Source organism: Lipophrys pholis, assembly GCF_963383615.2.
Source record: "Lipophrys pholis genome assembly, chromosome: 13".
Classification (NCBI taxonomy): Eukaryota; Metazoa; Chordata; class Actinopteri; order Blenniiformes; family Blenniidae; genus Lipophrys; species Lipophrys pholis.
This window is the reverse complement of record NC_137632.1, coordinates 29594694-29622428: the sequence shown is the minus strand read 5'-3', so window position 1 is coordinate 29622428 and position 27735 is coordinate 29594694. Positions and strand designations below refer to the sequence as shown.

General features: G+C 55.5%; 1 protein-coding gene across 1 annotated transcript in view; it reads left to right on the top strand.

The window, feature by feature from the left end:
* Positions 1–27735, top strand: part of LOC308119102 (titin-like) — a 218988-nt gene that overhangs the window by 136930 nt on the left and 54323 nt on the right. Inside the window, 58 exon segments of the mRNA XM_080478934.1 lie at positions 519–705; positions 782–897; positions 977–1276; positions 1429–1728; positions 1819–1924; positions 2023–2219; positions 2340–2645; positions 2723–2876; positions 3722–3846; positions 3920–4038; positions 4137–4317; positions 4943–5245; positions 5323–5808; positions 5913–6215; positions 6295–6451; positions 6536–6678; positions 6761–6879; positions 6960–7137; positions 7238–7522; positions 7612–7905; positions 8047–8346; positions 8425–8733; positions 8999–9213; positions 9292–9606; positions 9965–10079; positions 10166–10474; positions 10549–10730; positions 10807–10936; positions 11019–11170; positions 11318–11465; positions 11549–11769; positions 12407–12503; positions 12735–13031; positions 14741–15040; positions 15113–15427; positions 15525–15748; positions 15841–15991; positions 16070–16351; positions 16646–16948; positions 17032–17337; positions 17463–17744; positions 17823–18010; positions 18285–18396; positions 18483–18621; positions 19414–19577; positions 19656–19807; positions 19888–20044; positions 20220–20501; positions 20850–21149; positions 21230–21523; positions 21662–23663; positions 23971–24658; positions 25288–25552; positions 25673–25999; positions 26076–26360; positions 26445–26744; positions 26869–27171; positions 27251–27526. Of these exon segments, the coding sequence (XP_080335060.1) occupies positions 519–705; positions 782–897; positions 977–1276; positions 1429–1728; positions 1819–1924; positions 2023–2219; positions 2340–2645; positions 2723–2876; positions 3722–3846; positions 3920–4038; positions 4137–4317; positions 4943–5245; positions 5323–5808; positions 5913–6215; positions 6295–6451; positions 6536–6678; positions 6761–6879; positions 6960–7137; positions 7238–7522; positions 7612–7905; positions 8047–8346; positions 8425–8733; positions 8999–9213; positions 9292–9606; positions 9965–10079; positions 10166–10474; positions 10549–10730; positions 10807–10936; positions 11019–11170; positions 11318–11465; positions 11549–11769; positions 12407–12503; positions 12735–13031; positions 14741–15040; positions 15113–15427; positions 15525–15748; positions 15841–15991; positions 16070–16351; positions 16646–16948; positions 17032–17337; positions 17463–17744; positions 17823–18010; positions 18285–18396; positions 18483–18621; positions 19414–19577; positions 19656–19807; positions 19888–20044; positions 20220–20501; positions 20850–21149; positions 21230–21523; positions 21662–23663; positions 23971–24658; positions 25288–25552; positions 25673–25999; positions 26076–26360; positions 26445–26744; positions 26869–27171; positions 27251–27526 (15546 nt within the window).

The following is a 27735-nucleotide window of genomic DNA, read 5'->3' as shown; positions in this document are numbered from 1 at the left end:
GGCCAGGTACTCTGTATGAAGGCAGTCAGGTACTCTGTATAAAGGCAGTCAGGTACTCTGTATGAAGGTACTCAGGTACTCTGTATAAAGGCAGTCAGGTACTCTGTATGAAGGTACTCAGGTACTCTGAAGGTACTCGGGTACTCTGTTTGAAGGTTCTCAGGTACACTGAAGGTGGTCAAGTACTCTGTATGAAGGTACTCAGTTACTCTGAAGGTGGTCTGGTACTCTGTATGAAGGTACTCAGGTACTCTGAAGGTGGTCAGGTACTCTGTATGAAGGTAGTCAGGTACTCTGTATATAAGTACTCAAGCACTCTGTATGAAGGTACTCAGGTACTCTGTATGAAGGTACTCAGGTACTCTGTTTGAAGGGACCCAGGTACTCTGAAGGTACTGAGGTACTCTGTACAATAAGGTTCTGACTCGGCGTCTGATGAACCATCAGCCGGTCCAGCAGGTCCTTTAGACCTCTTTGTCTGAACCGGTTTACGGACTGACTGGAGGTCTCGTCCTCAGACACTCCCGGAGCTCCGTACAAGCTGGAGCCGTCAGACATCGCCAAGGACGCCGTGACCCTGACCTGGTACGAGCCCGACGAGGATGGCGGAAGCCCCATCACGGGGTACTGGGTGGAGCGTTATGAACCGGACCACGACCGCTGGATCAGGTGCAACAAGCTGCCCATCAAAGACACCAACTACAGGTGAGCGTCGCCGCTCCGCCGCCGGCTGTCTGACAGGAGCAGCAGGCGCTTGACATGTTGTGAATTTCCCCTGCAGAGTCAAAGGACTTCCCACCAGGAAGAAGTACAAGTTCAGGGTCCTGGCAGAGAATCTGGCCGGAACCGGCAAACCCAGCAAGGAGACAGATCCGATCCTCGTCAAGGATCCCATCGGTACGGACCCGTCAAACCCTCCTCACCACAGGTCCGTCATTCAGAATCCTGCGGTTTTGAAATGTTGCCCCTCTTCCAGATCCTCCTTGGCCTCCGGGTAAACCCACCGTGAAAGACGTCGCCAAGACCTCGTGCTTCCTGATGTGGACCAAACCAGAACACGACGGCGGAGCCAAGATCGACGGTTACGTGATTGAGATGCTGAAGAGCGGCACCACGGACTGGATCCGTGTGGCCGACAACATCAACCTGCTGGAGCACTTCCTGAAGGGCCTGATGGAGAAGCAGGAGTACTCCTTCAGGGTCCGCGCCGTCAACGTGGCCGGAGAGAGCGAGCCCAGCGAGCCCAGCGACCCGGTGCTCTGCAAAGAGAGGCTCAGTGAGTAAAACATGTCCTCTGAAACCACAAGACTCTGTCAGCCCGGTAGCAGAGTTCTGGGACAAACCGACCGAATCACTCACGCTGACCCGAGACATGTCGACATCTCCCTGACGCCACACCCCGCTCAAACACGGTCTTCCTCCCCCCAGACCCTCCTTCGGCTCCTCGCTGGCTGGTGGTCGTCAGCATCAGCAGGAACAGCGCCGACATGAAGTGGACGGCTCCCGAGCGTGACGGAGGCGCCCCCATCACCAACTACGTGGTGGAGAAGCGAGACGTCAGGCGCAAAGGCTGGCAGGCCGTGGACACCACCGTCAAAGAGCTGAAGTACACCGTGACGCCGCTCAACGAAGGTTCGCTCTACGTGTTCCGCGTCGCCGCCGAGAACTCGGTGGGCGTAGGACCGTTCTGCGAGCTGGAGGACTCGGTGCTCGCCAAAGACACTTTCAGTGAGTAGTGAAGCCGCGTGTGAACAGATCCCTTCAATCAGCTGCGTGGTGGAGTCAGGGTGTGACCGGGCGAGGTGTGTTTTCCTGCAGCTACTCCTGGACCGCCATACGCGCTGGAAGTCAACGCCATCAGCAAAAGATACGTGGACCTGCAGTGGGAGGCACCGAAGAACGATGGAGGCCGGCCCATTCTGAGGTACGCAGTACACAAAGTGTTTCTGAAGGGTCTTTTCGCGGTAAGAGGCGCCAGTTTGGTAAAAGAGTTTTTGACCTGTCCACGACGCTGCGCTGTAGGTACTCCCTGGAGAAGAAGGAGAAGCTCGGAACCCGCTGGGTGAAGTGCGGTAAGACTTCTGGTCCGGACTGTAAGTACAGAGTGACGGATGTCATCGAGGGAACCGAGGTTCAGTTCCAGGTCCGTGCTGAGAACGAGGCCGGCGCAGGGCACCCCAGCGAACCCACTGAGATCCTGACCATTGAAGACCCAACAGGTTCGTGTGTCTCTGGAGAGACTGACCTGATGTTAGCAGTGCTCTGAAGACCAGGAAACTAACAGCATCAAGCATTGTCAAGCAGAAAGTATCCAGACCTTGACTTGCCGTCTCTTGCAGGTGTCCCCTCGCCGCCCATCGAGCTGCACGTGACCGGAGCGAGCCGGGACTTCCTGTCCATTGCCTGGAAGCCTCCACAGATGGACGGCGGCAGCCCCATCAGGGGCTACCACATCGAGATGTGCGAGGCCGGAACCGAGAAGTGGATGAGGGTGAACTCTCGCCCCGTGAAGGAGCTGAAGTACCGCGTGGAGGAGGGCCTGGTCCCCGACAAGGAGTACATCCTGAGGGTCAGGGCCATCAACTCGGTGGGAGTCAGCGAACCTTCGGACATCTCGGAGAACGTCTTTGCCAAAGACTCGGACTGTGAGGACGACACTTCCTGTCTGGTAAACCCTCTGCCAGCTCCGGCTGCGGCTGTAAGGATGTCTCTGTGTTTGCAGGCAACCCGACGCTGGACTTCCAGGCTCTGGACTTGGTTGTCGTGGAAACTGAAAAGCTTCACATCCCGGTTCCCTTCAGAGCCGTCCCCGCCCCCAAAATCACCTGGCACAAAGACGGCAAGGAGCTGAAGGCCGACGAGCGCCTCGGCTTCAGGTCAGTCCGGAGAGCCTCTCCACTCACCGCTACCCTGCAGGGACAGACTGGATGCTACGGGGACAGACTGGATGCTACGGGGACAGACTGGATTCAGAGTTACCGCCGCCTGTTGTCGGTCCTGGTTCAGCTCTGGTACCGACGCTGGCGATCGGTAGAAAGAACAGACAGAAAGCTGAGATGAAGAATTAGAACAGACTAGACGACACAGAGACAAGCTAACAGAAGGATGACGGGTCGTCTGAATGTCTCGTTCCTTCACCTTCAGAGTGTCAAGATAACTGTTGTGATGTAAATACTAGTTTGTCCACCAACAGGATGGAGTACACTTCCTGTTAAATACTAGTTTTTCCACCAACAGGAAGTAGTACACTTCCTGTTAAATACTAGTTTTTCCACCAACAGGAAGTAGTACACTTCCTGTTAAATACTAGTTTGTCCACCAACAGGATGGAGTACACTTCCTGTTAAATACTAGTTTGTCCACCAACAGGATGGAGTACACTTCCTGTTAAATACTAGTTTGTCCACCAACAGGATGGAGTACACTTCCTGTTAAATACTAGTTTGTCCACCAACAGGAAGTAGTACACTTCCTGTTAAATACTAGTTTTTCCACCAACAGGAAGTAGTACACTTCCTGTTAAATACTAGTTTGTCCACCAACAGGAAGTAGTACACTTCCTGTTAAATACTAGTTTGTCCACCAACAGGATGGAGTACACTTCCTGTTAAATACTAGTTTGTCCTCTAACAGGATGGAGTACACTTCCTGTTAAATACTAGTTTGTCCTCTAACAGGATGGAGTACACTTCCTGTTAAATACTAGTTTGTCCTCTAACAGGATGGAGTACACTTCCTGTCACCTGGAGGTGGACAGCAGCCTGCACTCCGACGCCGGCGTCTACAAAGTGACCCTGGAGAACAAGCTGGGCAGCGCCAGCGCCACCATCAACATCAAAGTCATCGGTAAGCCGGCTGTCCGGTCCTCACAGAGTCCAACTGGTCTCCCGGAGCCCGTCTGACCCGTCTCTGTGTGCAGGTCTTCCCGGTCCTTGTAAGGAGATCAGCGCCTCGGAGATCACCAAGAGCTCCTGTAAGGTCTCCTGGGATCCGCCAGACTTCGACGGTGGTACTCCGATCCTTCACTACGTCATGCAGGTCTGACTCGCTCTCCCGCGGTTTCACACCAGAACCGGACTGGGTTTACCAGAACCAGATTGGGTTTTCCAGGCTGACTTTGGGTCTGTTTGCTGCAGCGCCGTGAGGCCGGCAGGAGGACGTACGTCAACATGATGTCTGGAGAGAACAAGCTGAGCTGGACCGTCAAAGACCTCATCCCCAGCGGAGAGTACTACTTCAGAGCGCAGGCCGTCAACAAGATCGGAGGAGGAGAGTTCATCGAGCTCCGGAACCCCGTCATCGCCGAGGACCAGAAACGTACGTGGACACAAACAAACCTGCCAGCGACCATGTTTACCCCCAGAGTCTGAACGTGGGACAGACTCCAGACTTTATTGATGGTTTAGACCAGATGTGGTCCACATGTGGACCTTTACCTGGACCGGCCCTCAGGGTGTCTCCAGGAAACCCTCAATCACACGAGTCATTGGCCTATAAGACATTGTGTCGGCCATCTTGGCTAGCAGAGCTAGCAGCTGTTCGCTCCTGAATTTAGTGTGATAGTTTATCTTTATTTATTTACTGAACTGGAAAAAGGCTGGAGAGGAAACAGTTGTTCTGCTTCTTTAAGGATTCTTCTTACTCAGCTAAAGTCTCGTCCCTCAGGAGTCCTTTAAACCTCCAGGTTGCCCTTTAGGGAAATAAGTTGCCGAGTTGTCCCCGTTTAGACGCTGTCGGTTTGACCTCATTTTAAAACGTGTCTCTTCGGCCGTTGGTCTGCTTCTGGTCGTTTCAGTTCATTCCTACCAGATTTACAAGGAGGAGAAAGTTAGTTTGTGCAGTGGACTGTCTGTCCCACGGCTTGTATTCCTGATTCAACAGGTCTGAGCCTGTTTCAGTCCAGAGAGAATGTTTAATCCTGCCGTCTGTTTCCTCTTGTCAGACATTCCCGACCCGCCGGTCGACGTGGAAACCCACAACCCGACCTCCAGCACCATCACTCTGACCTGGAAGCCCCCGATGTACGACGGTGGCGCCAAGATCATGGGCTACGTCCTGGAGAAGCAGCAGAAGGGTGACGACAAGTGGGGGCGCTGCAACGACTTCCTGGTGCCCGTCCTGTCCTACACCGTCCGTGGGCTGACCGAGGGGAAGAACTACACCTTCAGAGTCCGGGCCGAGAACGCGGCGGGCGTCAGCGAGCCGTCACGCAACACGCCTTACGTCAAGGCCTCGGACGCCATCGGTGAGCGGGATGCAGGATGCAGGCGGCGGCGTCTTTGTTTCAGGGCGAAACTCTCACTCTTCTTCTGCTTGTGGTAGATCCCCCGAAAGTGTTCCTGAGCGGCAGCCTCCAGTCCGGACTCAGCGTGAAGCGAGGCCTGGAGATCTGCCTGGACGCCAACATCTCCGGCTCGCCGTACCCCGAGATCACCTGGTACTGGAACAACCAGGTGATCCGGCCCGAGGCGCTCCGCAAGAGGCCCGACAGACCCCTGAAGAAGAAAGTAGAGAAGAAGGAGGAGGAGGAGAAGAAGGAAGATGAGGCCAAGAAGAAGGAGGGAGAGGAGAAGAAGGAAGGAGAAGACAAGAAGGAGGAGAAGAAGGAGGAACTGTCCGCCGCAGAGCCGGAGGTGGAGGAGCCGGACTACCCGACCATCAACGAGCGTCTCAACATCAACAACAGCCGGCGCGGGACGTCGTCCGTGGTCATCCGGGACTCGATGCGCCCCGACCACGGCGTCTACATGGTGAAGGTGGAGAACAACCAGGGCGTTGCCTCGGCAACCTGCGAGGTCAACGTGCTCGGTGAGAGTGCCAAAACGTTTTTATCAGTTGGCTTCTATCCAGATTTCCGTCTGAATCTCGAGCGTTATACCTGTAACGTCTTCTTTTCACCGTCGCCCCTTCAGACACTCCCGGTCCACCAGTGAACTTCCGCTTCGAAGAGGTGAGGAAGAACTCCGTGATCTGCAAGTGGGATCCGCCGCTGGATGACGGCGGCAGCGAGATCCTCAACTACGTCCTGGAGAAGAAGGACAACTCTAAGCTGGAGATCGGCTGGAGCTGTGTCACCTCCACCCTGAGGGGCTGCCGATACCTGGTACCCAAACTCATCGAGAAGAAGGAGTACATCTTCAGGGTCGTGGCAGAGAACAAGTTTGGTGCCGGACCATACTGCGTCTCCAAACCACTAATCGCCAAGAATCCCTTCGGTATGGATGCACCCGTCAGTTTCGTGCCGAGATTGTTTTCAAACTGAAGTGTTCCTGAACAGTTGTTTCTTGGTTTTAGAACCTCCCGAGGCTCCTGAGAAGCCACAGATCGAGGACATCACTGCCAACAGTATGTTGGTCACCTGGAACGAACCCAATGACAACGGCAGCCCCATCCTGGGTTACTGGGTCGAGCGCCGTGAGATCAACAGTTCCCACTGGGCACGGGTCAACCGGTGAGGAATCACTTTGACGCCCCCCCCCCCCCCGAGAAAGCAGCTTTCAGTGAAAAAAACTAAAACTGTCATGGTTGTCTTCAGGAACATCGTCCCCGACACGGAGTTGGACGTACAAGGTCTTATAGAGGGGCTAACCTACATCTTCAGGGTAGCAGCCGAAAACCAAGCCGGTCCCGGCAAGTTCAGCGTTCCCTCTGAGCCCATGACGGCTCATGCTCCGATCTGTGAGTTCAGCCTACAGACAGTCACCAGACGTTTGCTTGTCTTGGTTGTGGATCTCATGATAAGTCCTCTGTCCATCTGCAGTGCCTCCTGGACCTCCAATCCCACGAGTGACTGCAACCACTGACCACTCCATTGACGTGGAGTGGGACCCACCAGTCGACAACGGTGGAGGAGAGATCCTGGGATACCACGTGGACAAGGTCAGAACGTGACCTGACCCCCGTTGTTTTTACACGGAGAAGGAGTGTCTGAACTGACCGGTTGGTTCTGTGTTGTTCAGGCAATGGCCGGTACCAAAGACTGGTCCAGATCTACCGAACGCCCTTGGAAGAGCCGGAGCTTCACTGTTTATGGAGTCCGTGAGGGAGCAAAGTACCAGGTCAGAGTCATTGCCTGCAACGCCGCCGGAGAAGGAACTCCGGGATTCGCTGAGTCAGTGTTCGTCAGGAATCCTGCAGGTCAGACTGAAGGAAGAAAGAGAAATCCCAGTTCAGCCAGACTTTTCATTTGGGAGATGATTGTGAACATCCTGCCTTGGTTTCTGGTTTCCCTCCTCAGAAATCCCAGTAATCGAGCTTGACCTGTCCGTTAAGAACGGCATAACCATCCGAGCTGGCGAGCACCTTCTTATTCCCGCCACAGTCACAGGGAAACCCTACCCGTCCATCACCTGGACCAAGGATGATGGTAAACCCGACAAAGATCGCGTGGAGATCCTCACCGAGGGAAACGACAGCATTGTTTCCATCAAGAGCGCCCAGAGGAAGGACTGCGGCAAGTACCAGATCTCTGCTTGCAACCCCAGCGGCACTAAGAACGCGTGGGCCAAGGTGGAGGTTGTGGGTAAGTAGAAATGCGGGAGGCCGTTCTGGGAGTTGATGGTGACTCTTCAGCAGGTTGACGAACATGCAGTGACGCCGTTTTCTCCGCAGACGTCCCCGGACCGATCACCGAGCTGAAGCCAGTCGTCGTCACTCGGAAAATGATCTTCCTGAACTGGGACGACCCCGAAGACGACGGCGGCAGCGACATCATGGGTTTCCTGGTGGAGCGCCGGGACCCCAAGATGCACACGTGGAGGCAGCCGGTGGAGACCGCCTCTTCCAAGTGCGAGTGTGTTGGCATCGTAGAGGGACAGGAATACCTGTTCCGTGTCTTCGCCAAGAACAAATACGGTTATGGACCAGCAGTTGAGCTGGGACCCATCAAGGCCGTGGACCCGCAGGGTGAGTGACGGTCCAGGCAGGTCACATTCCTCTAGGAAGCACATCTACCAACATGTGGAAGCTTTTTGCCTCAACAAAGAGACTTCCCTGTTCAGAAGTAGCATCCTTGTCCGTGAAATAATGTCTCTGGTGGCTCTGCAGGTCCACCCTCCTACCCTGAGAAGTTCCACTACACAGAGCGCACCAAGAACTCCATCACGTTGGCCTGGAAGCCGCCTCGTAACGACGGCGGCAGCCCCATACTCGGATACCTTGTTGAGAAGAAGAGGCAGGACCAGCAGGCCTTCGAGCCATGCAACGCCGAGCTGTGTCCCGACCTGACTCTGACCGTGGAGGGTCTGGAGGAGGCCTGGATGTACGAGTTCAGAATCAAGTGCGCCAACCTGATCGGACAGAGCGAGCCGTCCATCCCGTTTACCGTGGTTATCCAAGACGACGAAGGTAAGGCCCGGCGGTGAAAGCCTCTGCTTCTCAAGGAGCGGCGCAAACCAACATGTGCGTGTCCGGTCGTCCCCCTAGTGGCTCCCGAGGTCCACATGCTGAAGCACTTCAAGGCCGACTGCATCACCGTGAAGAAGGGCGAGCCCATCCACATCCCCGCCGACGTCCTGGGTCTCCCTGTGCCCAAGATCGAGTGGACCAAAGACGACGTGGTGATCGACCCGGCCGACGAGGCCATGAAGGTGGAGACGCAGGTGACGGGCAGGATGAACTGCAAGACGTCGCTGTCCATGGCCGAGGCCAACAGGAGGCACCGCGGCACCTACACCATCACCGCCTCCAACAACATGGGCTCCGCCCACCACACCGTCACCGTCATGGTGCTGGGTGAGTCCCGTTCAGCCTAAGTGGATGGAGTTAGTGGCTTCTGGTGTGGAAATCAAACGCTCCCACCAGGAAAATGACATCTGCCAAATGTTGCCAAAGAGGCTTTTGATTGATTTTGACCATTGAAGTGTCAGTCGGTCCTGCAGGAGGTCTACAGGAAGTAGAACGTCTAGAGGGTGGAGGCATGGATGAATAGAGGGATGATGGAGGGAGCAGGCTTCACCTGCCACCAGAACAGACTGCTCATTGAGTTTTCTCTCCTCAGACCGACCAACTCCACCCAGGAATGCCATCGTGTCCAACATCAAGGCGGAGTCATGCTGCCTGCACTGGGACGCTCCGCTGGATGACGGAGGCAGCGAGCTGACCAACTACATTGTGGAGAGGAAGGACATGGAGCAGGAGGAGCCGGAGGAGGGGCAGGAGGCTCCACCTGAGTGGGTGGAGGTCAACAGCAGTATCATCGACAGGAAGTTCGGGGTACGTGCTTCCAGAGTGACACCATCTCTCTACTCCACGACACCACCTCTCTACTGACACCACCTCTCCTACCTGCAGATGTGGAACCTGGAGACCAGCAAGAGGTACATGTTCCGGGTCCGAGCCCAGAACCGATACGGGATCTCTGACCCGTGCAGCACAGAGGAAGTCCAGATCGTGGACCCATTCGGGCTCCCCGGCCCGCCGGAGAAGCCCACCATCACTGAGTACTCCAAGACCTCCATGACCCTGACCTGGGAACCACCCAGAGACACCGGCGGCTCCATGATCGTGGGCTACTGGCTGGAGAAACGTGAGAAGGGCCGAGACTACTGGGCCAAAGTCAACAAGATGCCGGTCACCAAGAGGGGCGTGAAGGGCTGGGAGTACCAGGTGGGTTCTGGGGACTAATATCGATACTAAACACTCACCAGGTATAGGATTCTTCAGCGCCAGAGTTCTGGACACACCAGGAGGAAGTCCACCACTCAGACCTCGTCTAAAAAGCTTCCTCAGGCCCCGCCCACTCAACAACCATCGAAGAATGGATAGATGGATGATGGATGATGGATGAAGGATGATGGATGAAGGATGATGGATGAAGGATGAAGGATGATGGATGGATGATGGATGGATGAAGGATGGATGCAAGGTTTTTGGGGCAGTGAATCAGAACGTGATGAAGTGTGGCTGACCTTGGGAGGAGCAGATGTTTGACGCCCACATCCTTTGGTCTTCTTCCTGTTTCCAGGTGACTCGTCTGTTTGAAGGAACAGAATACGAGTTCCGTGTCGCCGCCAGCAACTCCGCCGGAACGGGACCGTTCAGCGCTCCGTCCGACTCCGCCTTCGCAGTCAATCCCATCAGTGAGATCAAAGTCTTTTTTAAACTCATGGTCGTCTCGGTTTGAACTCCTGAAACGGGTCTGAGCAGCTTCCTTCTTCCTGTCCAGCTCCTCCCGGGATGCCCGCCGCCCCCCTGGTGGCCGACAAGACCAAGCACAGCGTCACGCTGTCCTGGAAGCCGCCGGACAGCGACGGAGGAAGCCCCGTCAAGGGCTACATCATCCAGATCCAGGACGAGGGCTCGTCCGAGTGGGTGAGGGTGAACGACCCGGACTCGCTGCACCCCACCACCGAGTACACCGTGCCCAGCCTCCGCGAGCTCAAGCGCTACCGCTTCAGGATCATCGCCGTCAACGACATCGGGGAGTCCGACCCCAGCCCGCGCACCAGCGAGGTCCTGATCCAGGACATCCAGCGTACGTCCCGGGTCCAGAGCGCCTCCGCCCCACCGCCGGTCACTTCCTCTTCCTAACCGCTTCTGTCTCCACAGTCCCGCCATCCATCTCCCTCGACGTCATGGTGGAGGAGCTCGCCTGCATCCGCGCCGGAGATCCCATCAGGATCCCCGCCACCATCAAAGGCCGCCCCGCCCCCAAGGTCACCTGGGACTTTGAGGGCAAAGCCAAGTCGCACAAGAAGAACAAGCTGCACACGCTGCCCGTGGACTCCGAGGTGAGAATCCTGTTCCTCCAGATCCACCGCGAGGATCTCCTCCTCTGTGGTGGTTGTTAACGTGTGATATCATCAGGTGGAGTCCACCGACACCACGTCCGTCGTGACCGTCCCGGTCAGTCTGAGGACTCACTCCGGACGCTACACCATCACCGCCAAGAACAAGTCCGGCCAGAAACACGTCAACGTGCGAGTCGTCGTCCTCGGTACGTTCGGCCGTTAGCAGTTAGCGAGTTAGCCACATTGTCCCGGTTGCATGCCGGACTGACGTCGGGTTTGTGCTGGCAGATGTTCCCGGACCGCCGAAGGACCTGAGGGTGACGGACGTCACTCGCTCCACCATGAGGCTGATCTGGAAGCTTCCCGACACCGACGGAGGCGAGAGGATCAAGAGCTACTTCATCGAGAAGAAGTGCATCACCGACAAAGCCTGGACCAAGGTGAGCGCCACGGGCCCCTGAAGCCGGTCTCTCATTGGACGAGAGGCTCGTCTCAGAAACGTCCAGATTTTAGTGTGTGTGTGTGTGTCTCTGATTCATTAACAGGAAGTTGTGTGTGTGCGTGTGTGTGTGTGTGTGTGTGTGCAGGTGAACGCAGCGTGTGCCAGCCAGGCCTTCGTGGTCCCAGGTCTGCTGGAGGGTCAGGACTATCTGTTCCGGGTCCGAGCAGAGAACCGACTGGGATTTGGTCCGTTCACCATCACCAGCGACCCGGTCCGGGCCCGAGACCCCATCTGTGAGTCCCCGCCCACCAACGTGACGGATAACTGATGTATGTGTGTGTGTGTGTGAGACGCTGACCGTCCGGTTGCTCCCCAGACCCCCCCGACCCCCCGACCAAGCTGAAGGTCAACCTGGTGACCAAGTCCACGGTGACGCTGAGCTGGGAGCCCCCCAAGAACAACGGCGGCTCGCCGGTGAAGCACTACATCATCGAGCGTCTGAGCTGGGACACCAGCGGAAAGGAGAAGGAGACGTGGAAGCAGTGCAACAAGAGGGAGGTGGAGGAGCTGAGCTTCGTGGTGGAGGACCTGAAGGAGGTGAGACGGTCCAGGTCCTGGAGTTACGTGATGCCCCTGAACAGCAGCATAGCGGCTTCTCTGTTTTTACTGAAACACTTCAGAGAAACGAGTTTCTGGAAACGTTGGAGGCCAGAAGTCAGCTGTGCTGTTGAAAAGTTAAAACGGCACTTCACAGACGTGTGGCTGCGGTGAAGGGGCGTGGCCTGGTGTGAGGGGGCGGGGGCCTGATGTCAGGGGGCGTGACCTGATGTCAGGGGGCGTAGCCTGGTGTGAGGGGGCGGGGCCTACTTCTTCACGGAGTATGAAGAGTCCTGCTGTTCAGCGGCTGGCAGAACGTTCTTGTTCTTCTGGCTCCAGACGGGGACAGCAGGGCCCTTTAGAGATGGACGTAACAAAGACGTCCATAGCTAGCACAGCGGTACGGTTCCAGAAGGCGGAGCTACAACAGCCGTCAGCTGATTGGTCAGTGAGCATCGTCACTCTGGACGAGCAGCAATATTTAAATATCTCCTCGCCGTATGAACCCGCCCTGGTTTTGCTCTTCCACCGCTCTGTGCTCACTGCTTGTTTAGTCAACTGCTTTATTGAAACGTGGCGCTGCACTGCCCCCTGGTGCCCCCAATGTTTTCTTCACGCTGACTGTGTCCACCTGCAGGGAGGAGAGTACGAGTTCAGGGTGAAGGCCGTCAACGCTGCCGGACCCAGTAGACCCTCGGCCACCGTCGGACCCATGGTCATCAAGGACCAGACCTGTGAGTGACAGACACTCTGTCTTTAAGTTTTATTATTAATATTATTAGGAACCGGTCAAGAAGAGTGAAAGGAGACCTCCAGTGGTCCTAGAGTGGCGCCCTGAGGAACGCCACTGACACTGTTGGGGGACATTAGTTGTCCCTGTGCTCGTCCTCGTGGCCCGAGCTGCTTCCTTTAGCTGCAGTGACGCTGGAGGGTGAGATGTGAGAAGCTGCTGGTTGTGTGTGCAGGCGCCCCCACCATCCAGATGCGTGAGGCGCTGGAGGGCGAGGAGGGCTGCGACGTCAGCATGGTGGCCAAGGTGGGCGGCTGCCCCTTCCCCACGCTGACCTGGCACCGGGCCAGCCTGGCCAAGCCCGACGAGAAGGCGGCGGTGCAGTACGACCAGCACCTCAACAAGCTGGTGACGCAGGACAAGTGCACGCTGCTCGTCCAGCACGCCAGCAGGCACGACAGCGCCATCTACTGCCTGACCGCCAGCAACAGCCTGGGCACCGTCAGCAAGGACATCAAGCTCTCCGTGCTGGGTGAGGAGCACTAACCCCCACCGCAACCTGCAGGGGGCGGTCATCAGCTCTTTATTTCCAGGACAGACCTTTGGCAGGACGGGGCCCGTTTATGCGGCGGCGGCGGCGGCGGCGGCGGCGGCGGCGGCGGCGGCGGCGGCGGCGGCGGTGCTCGGAGCCACTGGAAACGCCCCGTCGTCGTGTAAACGGGCAAAAATGAGACTTTGTGGAAACGGCCGTCGTCTTTGATTCGGTGGTTTTAGGTTCAGACAAACAAACAAACAGGTTCGCTGGTTGAATCGTGTTGGTGAAGCAACGGAAGACCTTCAGAGGCAAACGACCACAGAGCAACGACTCTGCTTCCTCTTCCTCTTCTTCTTCTTCTTCTCTTCTTCTTCTTCTTCTTCTTCTTCTTCTCTTCCTCTTCTTCTTCTCTTCTTCTGCTTCCTCTTCTTTTCTTCTTCTTCTCTTCTTCTGCTTCCTCTTCTTCTTCTTCTTCTTCTCTTCTTCTTCTTCCTCTTCCTCTTCGTCTGCTTCCACTTCTTCTCTTCTTCTGCTTCCTCTTCTTCTTCTTCTTCTTCTCTTCTTCTTCTTCTTCTTCTCTTCCTCTTCTTCTCTTCTTCCTCTTCCTCTTCTTCTCTTCTTCCTCTTCCTCTTCGTCTGCTTCCACTTCTTCTCTTCTTCTGCTTCCTCTTCTTCTTCTTCTTCTTCTCTTCTTCTTCTTCTCTTCCTCTTCTTCTCTTCTTCCTCTTCCTCTTCGTCTGCTTCCACTTCTTCTCTTCTTCTGCTTCCTCTTCCTCTTCTTCTTCTCTTCTTCTGCTTCCTCTTCTTTTCTTCTTCTTCTCTTCTTCTGCTTCCTCTTCTTCTTCTTCTTCTTCTCTTCTTCTTCTTCCTCTTCCTCTTCGTCTGCTTCCACTTCTTCTGCTTCCTCTTCTTCTTCTTCTTCTTCTCTTCCTCTTCTTCTCTTCTTCCTCTTCTTCTCTTCTTCCTCTTCCTCTTCTTCTCTTCTTCCTCTTCCTCTTCGTCTGCTTCCACTTCTTCTCTTCTTCTGCTTCCTCTTCTTCTTCTTCTTCTTCTCTTCTTCTTCTTCTCTTCCTCTTCTTCTCTTCTTCCTCTTCGTCTGCTTCCACTTCTTCTCTTCTTCTGCTTCCTCTTCTTCTTCTTCTTCTTCTCTTCTTCTTCTTCTTCTCTTCCTCTTCTTCTCTTCTTCCTCTTCCTCTTCGTCTGCTTCCACTTCTTCTGCTTCCTCTTCTTCTTCTTCTTCTTCTCTTCTTCTTCTTCTTCTTCTCTTCCTCTTCTTCTCTTCTTCCTCTTCCTCTTCTTCTCTTCTTCCTCTTCCTCTTCGTCTGCTTCCACTTCTTCTCTTCTTCTGCTTCCTCTTCTTCTTCTTCTTCTTCTCTTCTTCTTCTTCTCTTCCTCTTCTTCTCTTCTTCCTCTTCGTCTGCTTCCACTTCTTCTCTTCTTCTGCTTCCTCTTCTTCTTCTTCTTCTTCTCTTCTTCTTCTTCTTCTCTTCCTCTTCTTCTCTTCTTCCTCTTCCTCTTCGTCTGCTTCCACTTCTTCTCTTCGTCTGCTTCCTCTTCTTCTCTTCTTCCTCTTCTCTTCTTCTGCTTCCTGTTGTTTATGTGTTGGTTTCAGCTTGAGGTTTAGGTTGAACAGATTCTAGCTGACGGTAACAGACGGTAACAGACGGTAACAGACGGTAACAGACTCTTCCGCCGGTGTTCCTCAGGACCTCCCGGGCCGGTTGTGGGACCCATCAAGTTCACCGAGGTGTTTGCTGAGAGGATTGGCCTGGCCTGGAACCCGCCCACCGACGACGGAGGGTCCAAAATCACCAACTACGTGGTGGAGAAACGCGAGGACAACAGGAAGTCCTGGGTCCACGTGTCCAATGACCCCAAGGAATGCGCCTACGTGGTGACCCGACTGACCGAGAACCACGAGTACGAGTTCCGGGTCATGGCCCAGAACAAGTTCGGGGTGGGACCGCCGGTGATGAGCGAGCCGGAGAAGGCCAGAAACCTCTTCAGTAAGTTCCACACACAAACCAGTGCGACACTCGGCTGACTTCCAGCTCTAAAGCGTCTCGTTGTCCGTCCAGCCGTCCCCGGTCAGTGTGAGAAACCCACCGTCACCGACGTCTGCCTGGAGTCCATGACCGTCAACTGGGAGGAGCCCAAGTACGACGGCGGCTCCTCCATCACCGGGTACTTCTTGGAGAAGAAGGAGACCACATCCAAGCGCTGGACGCGCGTTATCCGCGAACCCATCCGGGCGCTGCCGCTGGGCAACAACTGGAACGTGAGCGGGCTGCTGGAGGGTTCCTCGTACCAGTTCAGGGTCATCGCCGTCAATGCTGCCGGCTGCGGTCTGCCCAGCATGCCCTCTGACCCCGTCGTCTGCAGGGACCCCATCAGTAAGTACCGCCTCAAGGTCCAGTCCCACCCGCAGCCACAATGCTGGATCAGGAACAGGAACCATTAAGAAACATTCAATCTTGTCCTCACGTACAGAACCGCCCGGCCCGCCCGCTCCCAAGGTGACGGACTGGACCAAGTCCACGGTGGAGCTGGAGTGGATCCCCCCCGTGGTGGACGGAGGATCAAAGGTCACTGGATACATTGCAGAGTACAAGGAAGTGGACAAGGAAGAGGAGCAGAAGAAGGCCCAGAAGAGGCTGCTGCTGACCGACGCCGAGGAAGAGAAGGAGGCCGAGACAGACGAGGGCTGGGAGAAGGTGACGGGACGCCGTCCAACACCAGCAGAACCACGTTTCTGCAACATGACGTCAGAAGGAACTCTGACGCTTCTCTCTTCTGTCTCCTCCAGGCCAAAGACACCGAGATCAGAGGAACCAGGTTCGTGGTGGCCGGGCTGAAGGAAGGAGGTCTGTACCGCTTCAGGGTCCGAGCCGTGAACGTGGCGGGAGTCGGAGAGCCGGGACACGTGTCGGAGCTGATCGAGGTCAAAGACAGAACCAGTAAGACTTGGACTCACTTTCCTATCGTTTCCATTGGTTCTGCCCGTTTCACTCAAACCGACTTCCTGTCTCTGCCAGTTCCTCCTGAGATGGACTTGGACGCCTCGGTGAAGGAGAAGATCGTGGTTCACGCCGGCGGTACCATCCGCATCATCGCATACGTGTCTGGAAAACCCGCCCCTCAGATCACCTGGTGCCGTGACGACGCCGAGGTGCCTAAAGAGGCCGCGGTGGAGACCACGGGCATCTCCAACTCGCTGGTCATCAAGAACTGCAGACGCCAACATCAAGGAATCTACACGTTGAGCGCCAAGAACGAGGGCGGCGAGAGGAAGAAGGCCGTCATTGTGGAGGTCCTGGGTGAGTCCAGAACCACGACCAGCACTGACAGACTCCACCAGAGTGTCAGTGTGTGAATGTGACTGACTGACAGACAGTGTGAATGTGACTGACTGTGTGAATGTGACAGACAGTGTGAATGTGACTGACAGACAGTGTTAATGTGACTGACTGTGTGAATGTGACAGACTGACTGTGTGAATGTGACTGACAGTGTGAATGTGACTGACAGTGTGAATGTGCCCTGAAGCCGATGCTGGGACCTGGAGGAAGTTGCTCCACCAGACTCTGATCTGTAGCGTCTGATTCCTCCAGATGTCCCTGGACCCGTCGGTTTGCCGTTTGCTGGAGAGAATCTGACCAGCGACTCCTGCAAACTGACCTGGTACTCCCCGGAGGATGACGGCGGCTCAGCCATCACCAACTACATCATCGAGAAGAGGGAGTCCGACCGCATGGGCTGGACGTCGGTGTCTTACACGGTGACCCGGAACAACGCCGTGGTGCAGGGACTCCTCGACGGGAAGGGCTACTTCTTCAGGATCGCGGCGGAGAACATCATCGGCATGGGACCGTTCATCGAGACTGACAAGATGGTGCTGATCAAAGACCCCATCTGTGAGTCTGACACGGATCCAACAGGCCTGTAACTCCAGGAAGTGATTGGTCTTCCCAACGACACGTTGTTTTGTCCCCTGCAGCTGTCCCCGAACGTCCCGAGGACCTGCACATCACCGCCGTCAACAAAGACTCCATCTCGGTGGCCTGGAGGCCTCCGAAGTACGACGGCGGCGCCGAGGTGACGGCGTACGTCCTGGAGTCTCGCATGGTGGGCCGCGACAGCTTCACCCGGATCGGCGGCAAGGACAAACTGATGGACAGGAAGTTCACGCTGACCGAGCTGAAAGACGGCTCCAGCCACGAGTTTAGAGTGTCTGCCGTCAACCTGGTGGGGCAGGGGAAGGCGTCCTTCGCCACCAAGCCGGTGCAGTGCAAGGACGAGCACGGTGAGTACCTGTAGCACCTGTCGCACTTTGTCCCCAGATGGTTCCACGCGGATCACTCGTGTAGTTTAGTTCCTCAGTTAGCGATTTGCAGTAAAGTACAAAGAAAACTTCCCACTGCTCCTCAGAACCACCCACTCTGGACCTGGACTTCAGGGACCGGATGATGGTGAAGTTGGGAGACATGTGCACCCTGTCGGGACGCTTCAGTGGCAAACCAGCGCCGACCATTGTCTGGACCAAGAACGAGGAGGAGCTGAAGGCGGACGACGAGATCGGCCTCCACAGCACGGCGCGACACCTCAGCCTCACCATCGCCAAGGCCAAGAGGGAGCACAGCGGCTGCTACTGCGTCAAGGTGGAGAACACCGCTGGCACCCGAACTGGAGTCTGCACCATCACGGTGGTCGGTGAGTCTCCAGCCGGTCCAGGTTCTACTGTCCCGGGTGTGATGTGGAACCTGCTTTAACCTGTTTTCCTCCTGTCAGACCGTCCGCAGCCACCAGAGGGCCCCGTCGTCTTCAACGAGGTCTACAGGAACTACATGGTGATCTCCTGGAACCCACCGCTGGACGACGGAGGCTGCGCCATCTCCAACTACATCGTGGAGAAGAGAGACACCAACCGAGACCTGTGGATGCCCGTCACTTCGTCCTGCACCAGGACCTCCTGCAAGGTGACGCAAGCTAACAAATGGACGTTACAGAAAGCTAACGGGCAAATCTGGCAATTCAGATTCCGCGCAACCGCAGGGTACGCTTCAGATTGCTTCAGTCCTAGGTATTCACCAGACATTGTAAAGATAGGAACATCAATTTGAGGACAAAACGAGACGGCTCCAGAACAAAAGAGACCAACAGGAGACGGTTTGATACCGGCGCATGAAAAAGTCCGCCCTTCAAAAACTGTTCCCATCATCTCCTGACCACCTGGTCTGTTTGTGGCTTCAGGTCCCGAAGCTGATTGAAGGTCGTGAGTACATCATCCGGATCATGGCCCAGAACATCTACGGCGTCAGCGACCCCCTGCTGTCGGTGGAGACCAAAGCCCGGGACATCTTCAGTGAGTCCGGGTGTCACTTCACTCCACAAAGCGTCCGGTAGCTCGGGAGCGCCTGATGACCGTCTGTCGGTTTGTCTTCCTCACAGAGGTGCCCGACGCCCCCAAACAGCCCACGGTGAAGGAGGTTTACCACGACTCCGCCCTGATCAGCTGGGAGCCTCCCGCTGACGGAGGCAAGCCCATCACAGGATACATCGTGGAGAGGAAGGAGACCAAGGCCAACAGGTGAACTCACATGACGGACCGGATCCGTTCACACTGCAGGGAAACGCAGCCTCATTCCGGCGTTCTGCTCAGGGACACGTTCAGTGAACCTCGCAATTCCAATGTTTTCATGTCAGACCCAGGCCTCCGTCAGACGTGGTACCAAATCAATCTGTATCTGATGTCGTCAACACGACTGCTGTCTGAACGATCCAGTAGCAAACATGCGACTGACGTGAGGAATCTGCTCCAGAGGAAGCAGCGCCGCCAAAATGTTAGGAGCTTTGCTCTCTGCTTTCTCAGTCTGCTGCTTCTCTCCCTCGTCATGTTGTCTAGATTCTGTCGGTTCCTGTTGCTCAAACACTTGGAAATGGATCAACATGCTGACCAGTGTTGCCAGGTTGGGCGGGTCACCCCCAATAGTTTAATGGTTTACCATGATTTATACAGAGGTTGAGATCTGGGCTGGTTGTTATTGAGGTGGGAGTCTTCATGTTGTTTGGGCAGAAACAGACACTGTCCGGCGTGGCGGCCATTTTTACTCCATAAACAGCGTGCTCCATGTGACATCACACCTTCTGCTGCGCATGCAGAGGCTCCAGGGTCTGATAATGTCCTGCTGTCTGATGTAGGTCGGTTATAATGTGGTGTGAACGATCACGCAGAGAAATCGCATCTCGGCAAGAAATATGAACTGAGACCTGCAGTGTGAACGTAGCCGGTGAATTCCATCACCGTCTATGGAGTGGAGTGTCGTCAGCGTAGAGACGAACATCATGGCCGCCGGACTGAAATGTCTTCTTCTCTCCTCAGGTGGGTTCGCTGCAACATGGAGCGGATCCACCCCAAGGTGGAGTACTGGGTGACCGAGTTGCTGAAAGGCTGCGAGTACGAGTTCCGAGTCAGCGCTGAGAACGAGGTAGGCGCCGGAGACCCCAGCCCGCCCTCCAAGCCTGTGTTCGCCAAAGACCCCATCGGTAAGTCTGATTCTTGCATCACCCATTGTTTCCCCGCTCGATGTCTCCGGACGCTGACCCTTCTGTTCCGTCTCACAGTGAAACCCAGTCCGCCGGTGAACCTCCACGCCATTGACTTCACCAAGGAGTCCGTGACTCTGGCCTGGGAACCCCCCACCGACACTGGCAGGGGGAAGATCTTCGGATACCTGCTGGAGTTCCAGAAGGCCGGAGAAGAAGAGTGGCACAAGGTGAGGTCGACAGCTGCTGGTCTGAAGCTTGGTGACTTGAATCTGAATGATGTGAGTAACACCATGACCGCCACCTCCAGGTGAACCACACGCCAGACTCCTGCCAGGAAACCAAGTTCAAGGTGATCGAGCTGGAGGATGGCGCCCTGTACCGCTTCAGAGTCATGGCTGTCAACGCCGCCGGGGAGTCCGACCCAGCCAACATCAAAGAGCCCGTCAGGGTTCAGGACCGACTCGGTGAGCTGTCGTCTTCAATTGTTTGATCCTCTAATATGACCACTTCTTCAGTGACGAGTAATCTAACGTGTTACTATTTCCGAACCAGTAATCAGATTAAAGGTACTTAGTATCTTACTCAGTAATTTAGTTACTTAGTAACGTAGTTACTTGATAATGTCTCATCCTTCATCAGAGCCCCCAGAACTGATCCTGGATGCCGGAATGACCCGAGAGGTGAAGGCGATGGCCGGCACTCACATCACCCTGATGGCCGCCATCAAAGGAGTTCCGTTCCCCTCCGTCGCCTGGAAGAAGAACGAGGCTGAGGTTCCCACCAGGGCCGACATCGAGACCAACCAAGCTGGCACCAAGCTGGAGATGAGATTCTGCCACCGTGGTGACTGTGGAGACTACACCCTGACCGTGGAGAACCCGGCCGGATCCAAAACCGTCACCTGCACCGTGCTCGTCCTCGGTAGGTGCTCCGTCCCTTTGGAGGGACTTCTGTCAAAGGTCGCCTGAAATCACACCAGAAAGACTCCAAATCACTTCTTTATGTTCCTTTATTATTGGAGTGGTTCTCCACGAAGGTCAGGAGTTCAATCCCTGACCTTTCCACTGTGTTGTGTCCTTGAGCAAGGCACTTTGCCCGACTTTGTTCAAGTCTTCTCAGCTGTATAAATGAGTACCAGCTGCTGGGGACTAACCCGCAATGGGTCAGTGTCCCATCCAGGGGTTATAAACTCTCACCTGCCGGACCAAAAAGCCCTCCTGACTTGGAGAGTTTAAAAAAACCATATTTTTCTTCATGTGTTTGTTCCAGACAAACCCGGTCCTATTCAGCACCTCCGGGTGTCTGACATCAGGAGCGACTCCGCTTACCTGTCCTGGAAAGACCCCGAGGACAACGGCGGCACTCGCATCACAAACTTCGTGGTGGAGAAGAAGGACACGGCGTCCACTCACTGGGTCCCTCTCTGCTCCACGTCCAAGAAGCGCAGCATGATGCTGAAGCACCTGTTAGAGGGAACCTCCTACTCCTTCAGAGTCGCTGCTGAGAACCAGTACGGACGCAGTGAATTCGTGGAGACGGCGAAGCCCATCAAGGCCATGAATCCGCTTTGTGAGTAGCAACGTGGGCAACTTTTACCAGCATAAACCAGACAGGCAACGTACATCACTGTGCCTTTCTCTTCTTTCCAGTCCCTCCCGGTCCTCCCAAAGACCTGCACCACGCCGACGTGGACAAGACCGAGGTGTGGTTGGTCTGGAATTGGCCGGACCGCAACGGAGGCAGTGAGATCACCGGCTTCCTGGTGGAGTACCAGGAGGAGGGCGAGAAGGCGTGGGACGAGTGGAAGACTGTCAGCATCCCGGAGAGTCACGTGACCGGCCTGGAGGAGGGGAAGACCTACCGCTTCAGAGTGAGGGCGGAGAACGCCATCGGCCTCAGCAGACCCGACACCACCGTGCCCATCCTGTGCCAGGAGAAACTCGGTGAGAGGACAGCACACAAGTACCAAATATGTTCAGATCAGATTCCTGTGGCATGAGATGACTGGCTTGTTCTTGTTCATCTGTCCGTCATGTGACGTTAATGTGTGTTTCTTTGGTAACTATGCGTTTCGCCCACAGTGCCTCCGATTGTTGAGGTTGACGTGAAGCTGACTGACGGCATCGTCGTGAAGGCCGGCACCACCATCAGACTACCGGCCATCATGAGGGGAATCCCTGTTCCCACCGCCAAGTGGACCGTCGAAGGGGAGGAGATCACTAGCCAGGGCAACATCAAGATCGACACCGACAACTTCTCCACCGTGCTGACCATCAACGAGTGCACCAGAAACCACACCGGCACCTACCTGCTCACCGTGTCCAACCCCGCTGGAACCAAGACTGTGGCTCTGAACGTCACCGTGCTCGATGTCCCCGCGGCTCCCATCGGTCCCGTCAACATCCTGGACGTCACTCCAGACTCCATGACCATCGAATGGCGGCCTCCGAAAGACGACGGCGGCAGCCCCGTCACCAACTACATTGTGGAAAAGAGAGAAGCCAACAAGGAGACGTGGGGGGGCGTGAGCTCTGGCAGTCTGGCCACGCAGCTGAAGATCTGTCGCTTGCAGAGGGGAACGGAATATGTGGTACGCATTCGCGCTGAGAACAAGATGGGCATCGGTGCTCCTCTGGAGAGCAAGCCCACCGTCGCCGAACACTGCTTCATGCCGCCCAGTCCGCCCGGGAAGCCGCAGACCTCCGACCTCGCCGAGGACGCCGTCACAGTGGGCTGGATTATGCCGCTGGCCGACGGCGGCAGCCAGATTACCGGCTACATCATTGAACGCCGACACAAGGGAGGCAAGTGGATCCGCGTGAACAAGATCCCGTGCAGGGACCTACGGTACAGAGTCCTGGGCCTCTTCGAGGGCAGCGAGTACGAGTTCAGGGTGTTTGCCGAGAATATCGCCGGCTTCAGTGGTCCATCTCCAATCTCTGACCCCTGCAAGCCCTGTAGACCCATCACTGTTCCGAGTCCCCCTGTTAACCCCAAAGTGAAAGACTACAGCAAGACCACCGCCGACCTGGTTTGGACCAAACCCAATAAAGACGGAGGAAGCCCCATCCTGGGCTACAACGTGGAGATGAAGAAAGCTGATTCTGACGAGTGGAAGAAGGTGAACCTGGATGATTTCATCAAGCTCTGCGCTTACAGAGTCAAGGGGCTGGAAGAAGGCGTCACATATAGATTCAGAGTCTTTGCTTCAAACATGATCGGCGACGGAGAGCCCAGAGAGATTCCCGACTCCGTCACGGCTCAGGACATCCTCATCCCGCCAGAGATCGAGATGGATGCCACCTGCCGGGACCGCCTCACCGTACGCGTCGGTCACAACATCAACATCATCGGGTACATCAGAGCTCGTCCCGACCCCGAGGTGCTCTGGTCCAAGGAGGAGACGGTCTTGGAGAACAGCAAACGTGTCACTGTCATTCAGAACCTCCCTGTGGTCCAGCTCAGGATCAAGGAAGCCACCAGAGCCGATCACGGCAAATACGTGTTGAAGGCTTCAAACGAGGGCGGAGAGGCTTCCTGCGCCATCACCGTCAACGTGCTGGACAGACCGAGCCACTGCCAGAACATCCACATCACCTACGCCACCAAGGACTCCTGCATGATCAACTGGGAAGCCCCGAAAGACAACGGCGGATCTGAGATCACCAACTACATCGTGGAGTGCCGTGAGCCCAGCCTCAGCATGTGGTCCATGATCTCCTCGCACTGCACCAACCGCAAGATCAAGACTAAGCTGATGGAGGGCCACGAGTACCTGTTCCGTGTCTGTGCTGAAAACAAGATGGGACCGGGACCCTCAGTTGAGACCAAGACTCCTCTGCTGGCCATCGACCCCATCGAGAACCCCGGTGAGCCTGAGAACTTCAGATCCACCGACATCGGTAAGAACTTTGTGAACCTGAAGTGGAGGAGGCCCGACTATGATGGCGGCAGTCCAAACCTCTCCTACAACCTGGAGAGCCAAGCCAAAGACGCAGAGGAGTGGGTGAAACTGGCCACCGGTCTGGTAGGCACCACCTACCTGGCCGACAAGTGCACCGAGAACCACACCTACACTTTCAGGTGCGTGACACGTTCAATATCCCGAAGTTTACTGCAACCAGACCTCTATTAGTGGAACGCTGTGATATTGAGACAAACCTTTATGGGAATTGAACAAAACATTAGCAACATGTAGGACGTGCCATGAGTTTCTGTTCTCCACCCCAAATTTAAACTTGATGCAAGAATTCATGAAGAAAACGTGACTTGTAGTCCGAACTGTGGTCCGATATGAGAAGCATGTGATGTTTGTAGTCCAGTGCTTCAAACGGTCGGAGTCTGTTTCAGAGTTCTTCTTCCTGATCCTGTGTTTCTCTTTGTAATCCAGAGTGCAAACTGTAAACGAAGGCGGCGAGAGTGCCTGGGTCCGACTGGCAGACGTCCTGGTGAAGGAGGAGATCCAGAAGCCTGTCATCGACCTGAAAGTGTCCGGCACGGTGACGGTGATGGCCGGAGAGTCGGTGAGGATGGAGGCTGGGCTCAGAGGGAAACCTCAGCCAGAGGTCAAGTGGGCGAAGGACAAAGCCGTCGGCGACAACCCGAGAATCAGCTACGAAACCGGTGCCGACTACTCCAAGTTCCTTCTGACCAAGTCCAAACGCTCTGACACCGGGAAGTACGTCGTCACTGCCACCAACACGGCCGGCACCTTCAACGCGTATGCCAACGTCAACGTGCTGGATGTTCCCGGCGCCGTGCGGAACCTGAGGGTCACTGGCATCGGAGCCGATAAGTGCCGGGTGGTGTGGGACGCCCCGGAGGACGACGGCGGCTGCGAGGTGGACAGCTACATCCTGGAGAAGTGCGAGACCAGGAGGATGGTATGGTCCACTTACTCGGCCGCCGTGGTCACGCCGTACTGCAATGTCACGCGTCTGGTGGAAGGAAACGAGTACATCTTCAGAGTGAGGGCCGAGAACAAGATGGGCTCGGGACCGGCGGTGGAGAGCAAACCCGTCACGGTCAAGACCCAGTTCAACAGACCGGGACCACCAGAAGCTCCCGAGGTCACCAAGGTCAGTCCCTCGCCTGTTACTTCGTTACGCAGTTTAAATCTAATGGTAGTAATAACTTTAGCATTAGCTGGTGGCTACATGTTTAGTATTAGCTGGTGGCTACATGTTTAGCATTAGCTGGTGGATACATGTTTAGCATTAGCTGGTGGCTTCATGTTTAGCATTAGCTGGTGGCTTCATGTTTAGCATTAGCTGGTGGATACATGTTTAGCATTAGCTGGTGGATACATGTTTAGCATTAGCTGGTGGATACCTATTTAGCATTAGCTGGTGGCTTCATGTTTAGCATTAGCTGGTGGATACATGTTTAGCATTAGCTGGTGGCTTCATGTTTAGCATTAGCTGGTGGATACATGTTTAGCATTAGCTGGTGGCTTCATGTTTAGCATTAGCTGGTGGCTACATGTTTAGCATTAGCTGGTGGCTTCATGTTTAGCATTAGCTGGTGGATACATGTTTAGCATTAGCTGGTGGCTTCATGTTTAGCATTAGCTGGTGGATACATATTTAGCATTAGCTGGTGGCTACATGTTTAGCATTAGCTGGTGGATACATGTTTAGCATTAGCTGGTGGCTTCATGTTTAGCATTAGCTGGTGGCTTCATTCTGCTCGTACGTTCCTCCCTCAGGTCAGTAAAGACGAGATGACGGTGGTCTGGGCTCCTCCCGAGAATGACGGCGGGAAGTCGATCACCGGCTACATCCTGGAGAGGAAGGAGAAGCGGGCGGTCCGCTGGGTGCCCTGCAACAAGAGCCCCATCTCCGAGAGACGCATGAAGGTCACCAACCTCATCCCCAATCACGAGTACCAGTTCAGGGTCAAGGCCGAGAATGAGGTAGGCCTGGGGGAGCCCAGCAAACCCTGCAGACCCGTCGCAGCCAAAGACCCCATCGGTGAGTCTGAAAGTCCTGAACCATGGTCTTTGTGATCGGGTGTGTGACTGTAGGATTGTTAATAAATGATAGAGTACCTCCGGCCTGCATTCCTGGGATAACTTGTGATCTGTTCCACAGAGCCCCCAGGTCCCCCCGCAGGCCTGAAGGTGGCCGACAGCACCAAGTTCTCCATCTCCCTGTCCTGGTCCAAGCCCGTGTACGACGGCGGTGCCCCCATCATTGGCTACAGCCTGGACTTGAGGCTGAAGAGTGAGGCGGACCCCGAGAAGCCCACGGAGGGCTGGAAGAGGATCGACACCAATGGCCCGCTGGTCCTCACCGAGTTCACCATCGGCCAGCTGGACGAGAAGCAGGAGTACGAGTTCAAGGTGTCCGCCCAGAACCAGGTGGGCTGGGGACGCCACGCCTACCTGAAGGAAGCCGTGTCGCCCAAGGAGATCATCGGTAAGGACAGGCGGTGGTAGGTAGTCTGTGTCGGAAACTTCAACAATGCTCATGTGATGTGTTACTATGGCAACAGAGGCTCCAGAAATCGACCTGGACGCCAGTCTAAGGAAAGGCTTGGCGGTCCGCGCCGGCTGCCCGATCCGGCTGTTCGCTGTGATCCGAGGAAGGCCCGCCCCCAAGGTGACCTGGAAACGCCTGGGCGTGGACAACGTGATCCGCCGAGGCCACGTGGATCAGGTGGACACCATGTCGTTCCTAGTCATTCCTGAGTGCACCAGAGAGGATTCTGGGAGATATTCGCTGACCCTTTCGAACTCGGCTGGAGAGAAAGCCGTGTTCGTCCGAGTGAAAGTCCTCGGTAAGACAAACTGAGATTCACTTGAAGGCGCTGGATTGTAGGAGTGACAGACTTCATTCTAAATGGTTCCTAAACTGTTCACAGACACTCCAGGACCGGTCGGCGACCTCGATGCCACCAACGTGACCAAGACGACAGCTCAGCTCTCCTGGTTGCCCCCGGAGAACGACGGCGGAAGCCCCATCCTGAACTACATCGTGGAGAAACGTGAGGTGGACAGAAAGACCTGGAGCAAGTGCATAGAGGACCTGAAGAAGACCAGCTTCAAGGTGACCAACATGACGCCGGGCATCGAATACTACTTCAGGGTCATGGCCTGCAACAAGTACGGCATCGGCATTCCTCAGGACTCACCGCGCTCCTACCTGGCTGTTGACCCAATCAGTAAGTGTCACCTGGGGGGGTTCATGGGGGCAGGGTTCAGGGTTCAGGAGGTGAGGGTTCATGGGGGCAGGGTTCATGTGTCTCTGTTTGCTCTGGCCTTCCTAACCCCTACCATTACCTCCAGGTGAGCCTGATCCTCCAAAGAAGATGGACGTGTTGGAGATCACCAAGAACAGTGCCACGCTGGGCTGGCTGAAGCCGCTCCGAGACGGAGGAGCCAAGATCAATGGCTACGTGGTGGACTACCGGGAGGAGGGCGTGCCGGAGGACAAGTGGACGCCGTACTCTGTGGTGAAGGACATGACCATCGTGGTGGTCGGCCTGAAAGAAGGAACCAAGTACAGGTTCAGGGTTGCGGCTCGGAACTCGGTGGGTGTCAGCTTGGCCCGCGAGGCAGAGGGAGTGTTCGAGGTCAAGGAGCAGCTCAGTGAGTCCACAGTCCCAACCGAACCCGTCAACAACTAAACTTGTCCACAGGAATGACTCCTGTTTCTGTTTCCTCTCAGTGGCGCCGAAGGTCATCATGCCCGACATCGTGACGGTGCGCGCCGGATCCAAGATGGTCATCGAGGCCATCGTGGCGGGTAAACCGGCTCCCTTCTGCAAGTGGAAGCAGGGCAACGAGGACGTGCTGACCTCCGACCGCCTCTTCGTCATCAAGACGCTCACGTCCTGCACGCTGATGATCAAGAACGTGAACAGGAAGGACAGCGGCTACTACAGCCTGTCGGCAGAGAACAGCACGGGGAAGGTCAACCAGATCCTCCGGGCCATCGTTATGGGTCAGTCAACGCTTGTGTCCCGCCTGCGTACCGCCATAGTGCTTGGTAGAGTACAGGTAGACGGGTAAACCAGGTAGATAAATATAACGGAGCCATTAACAACAAACCTCAGAAAACAACAGTCATGTGATCTCTGGATCGTACTCCTTCAGTCACTGCAGTGATTTGCTCGAGCCGCGAGTCAGAAGGACCCCACAAGTCATCATCAA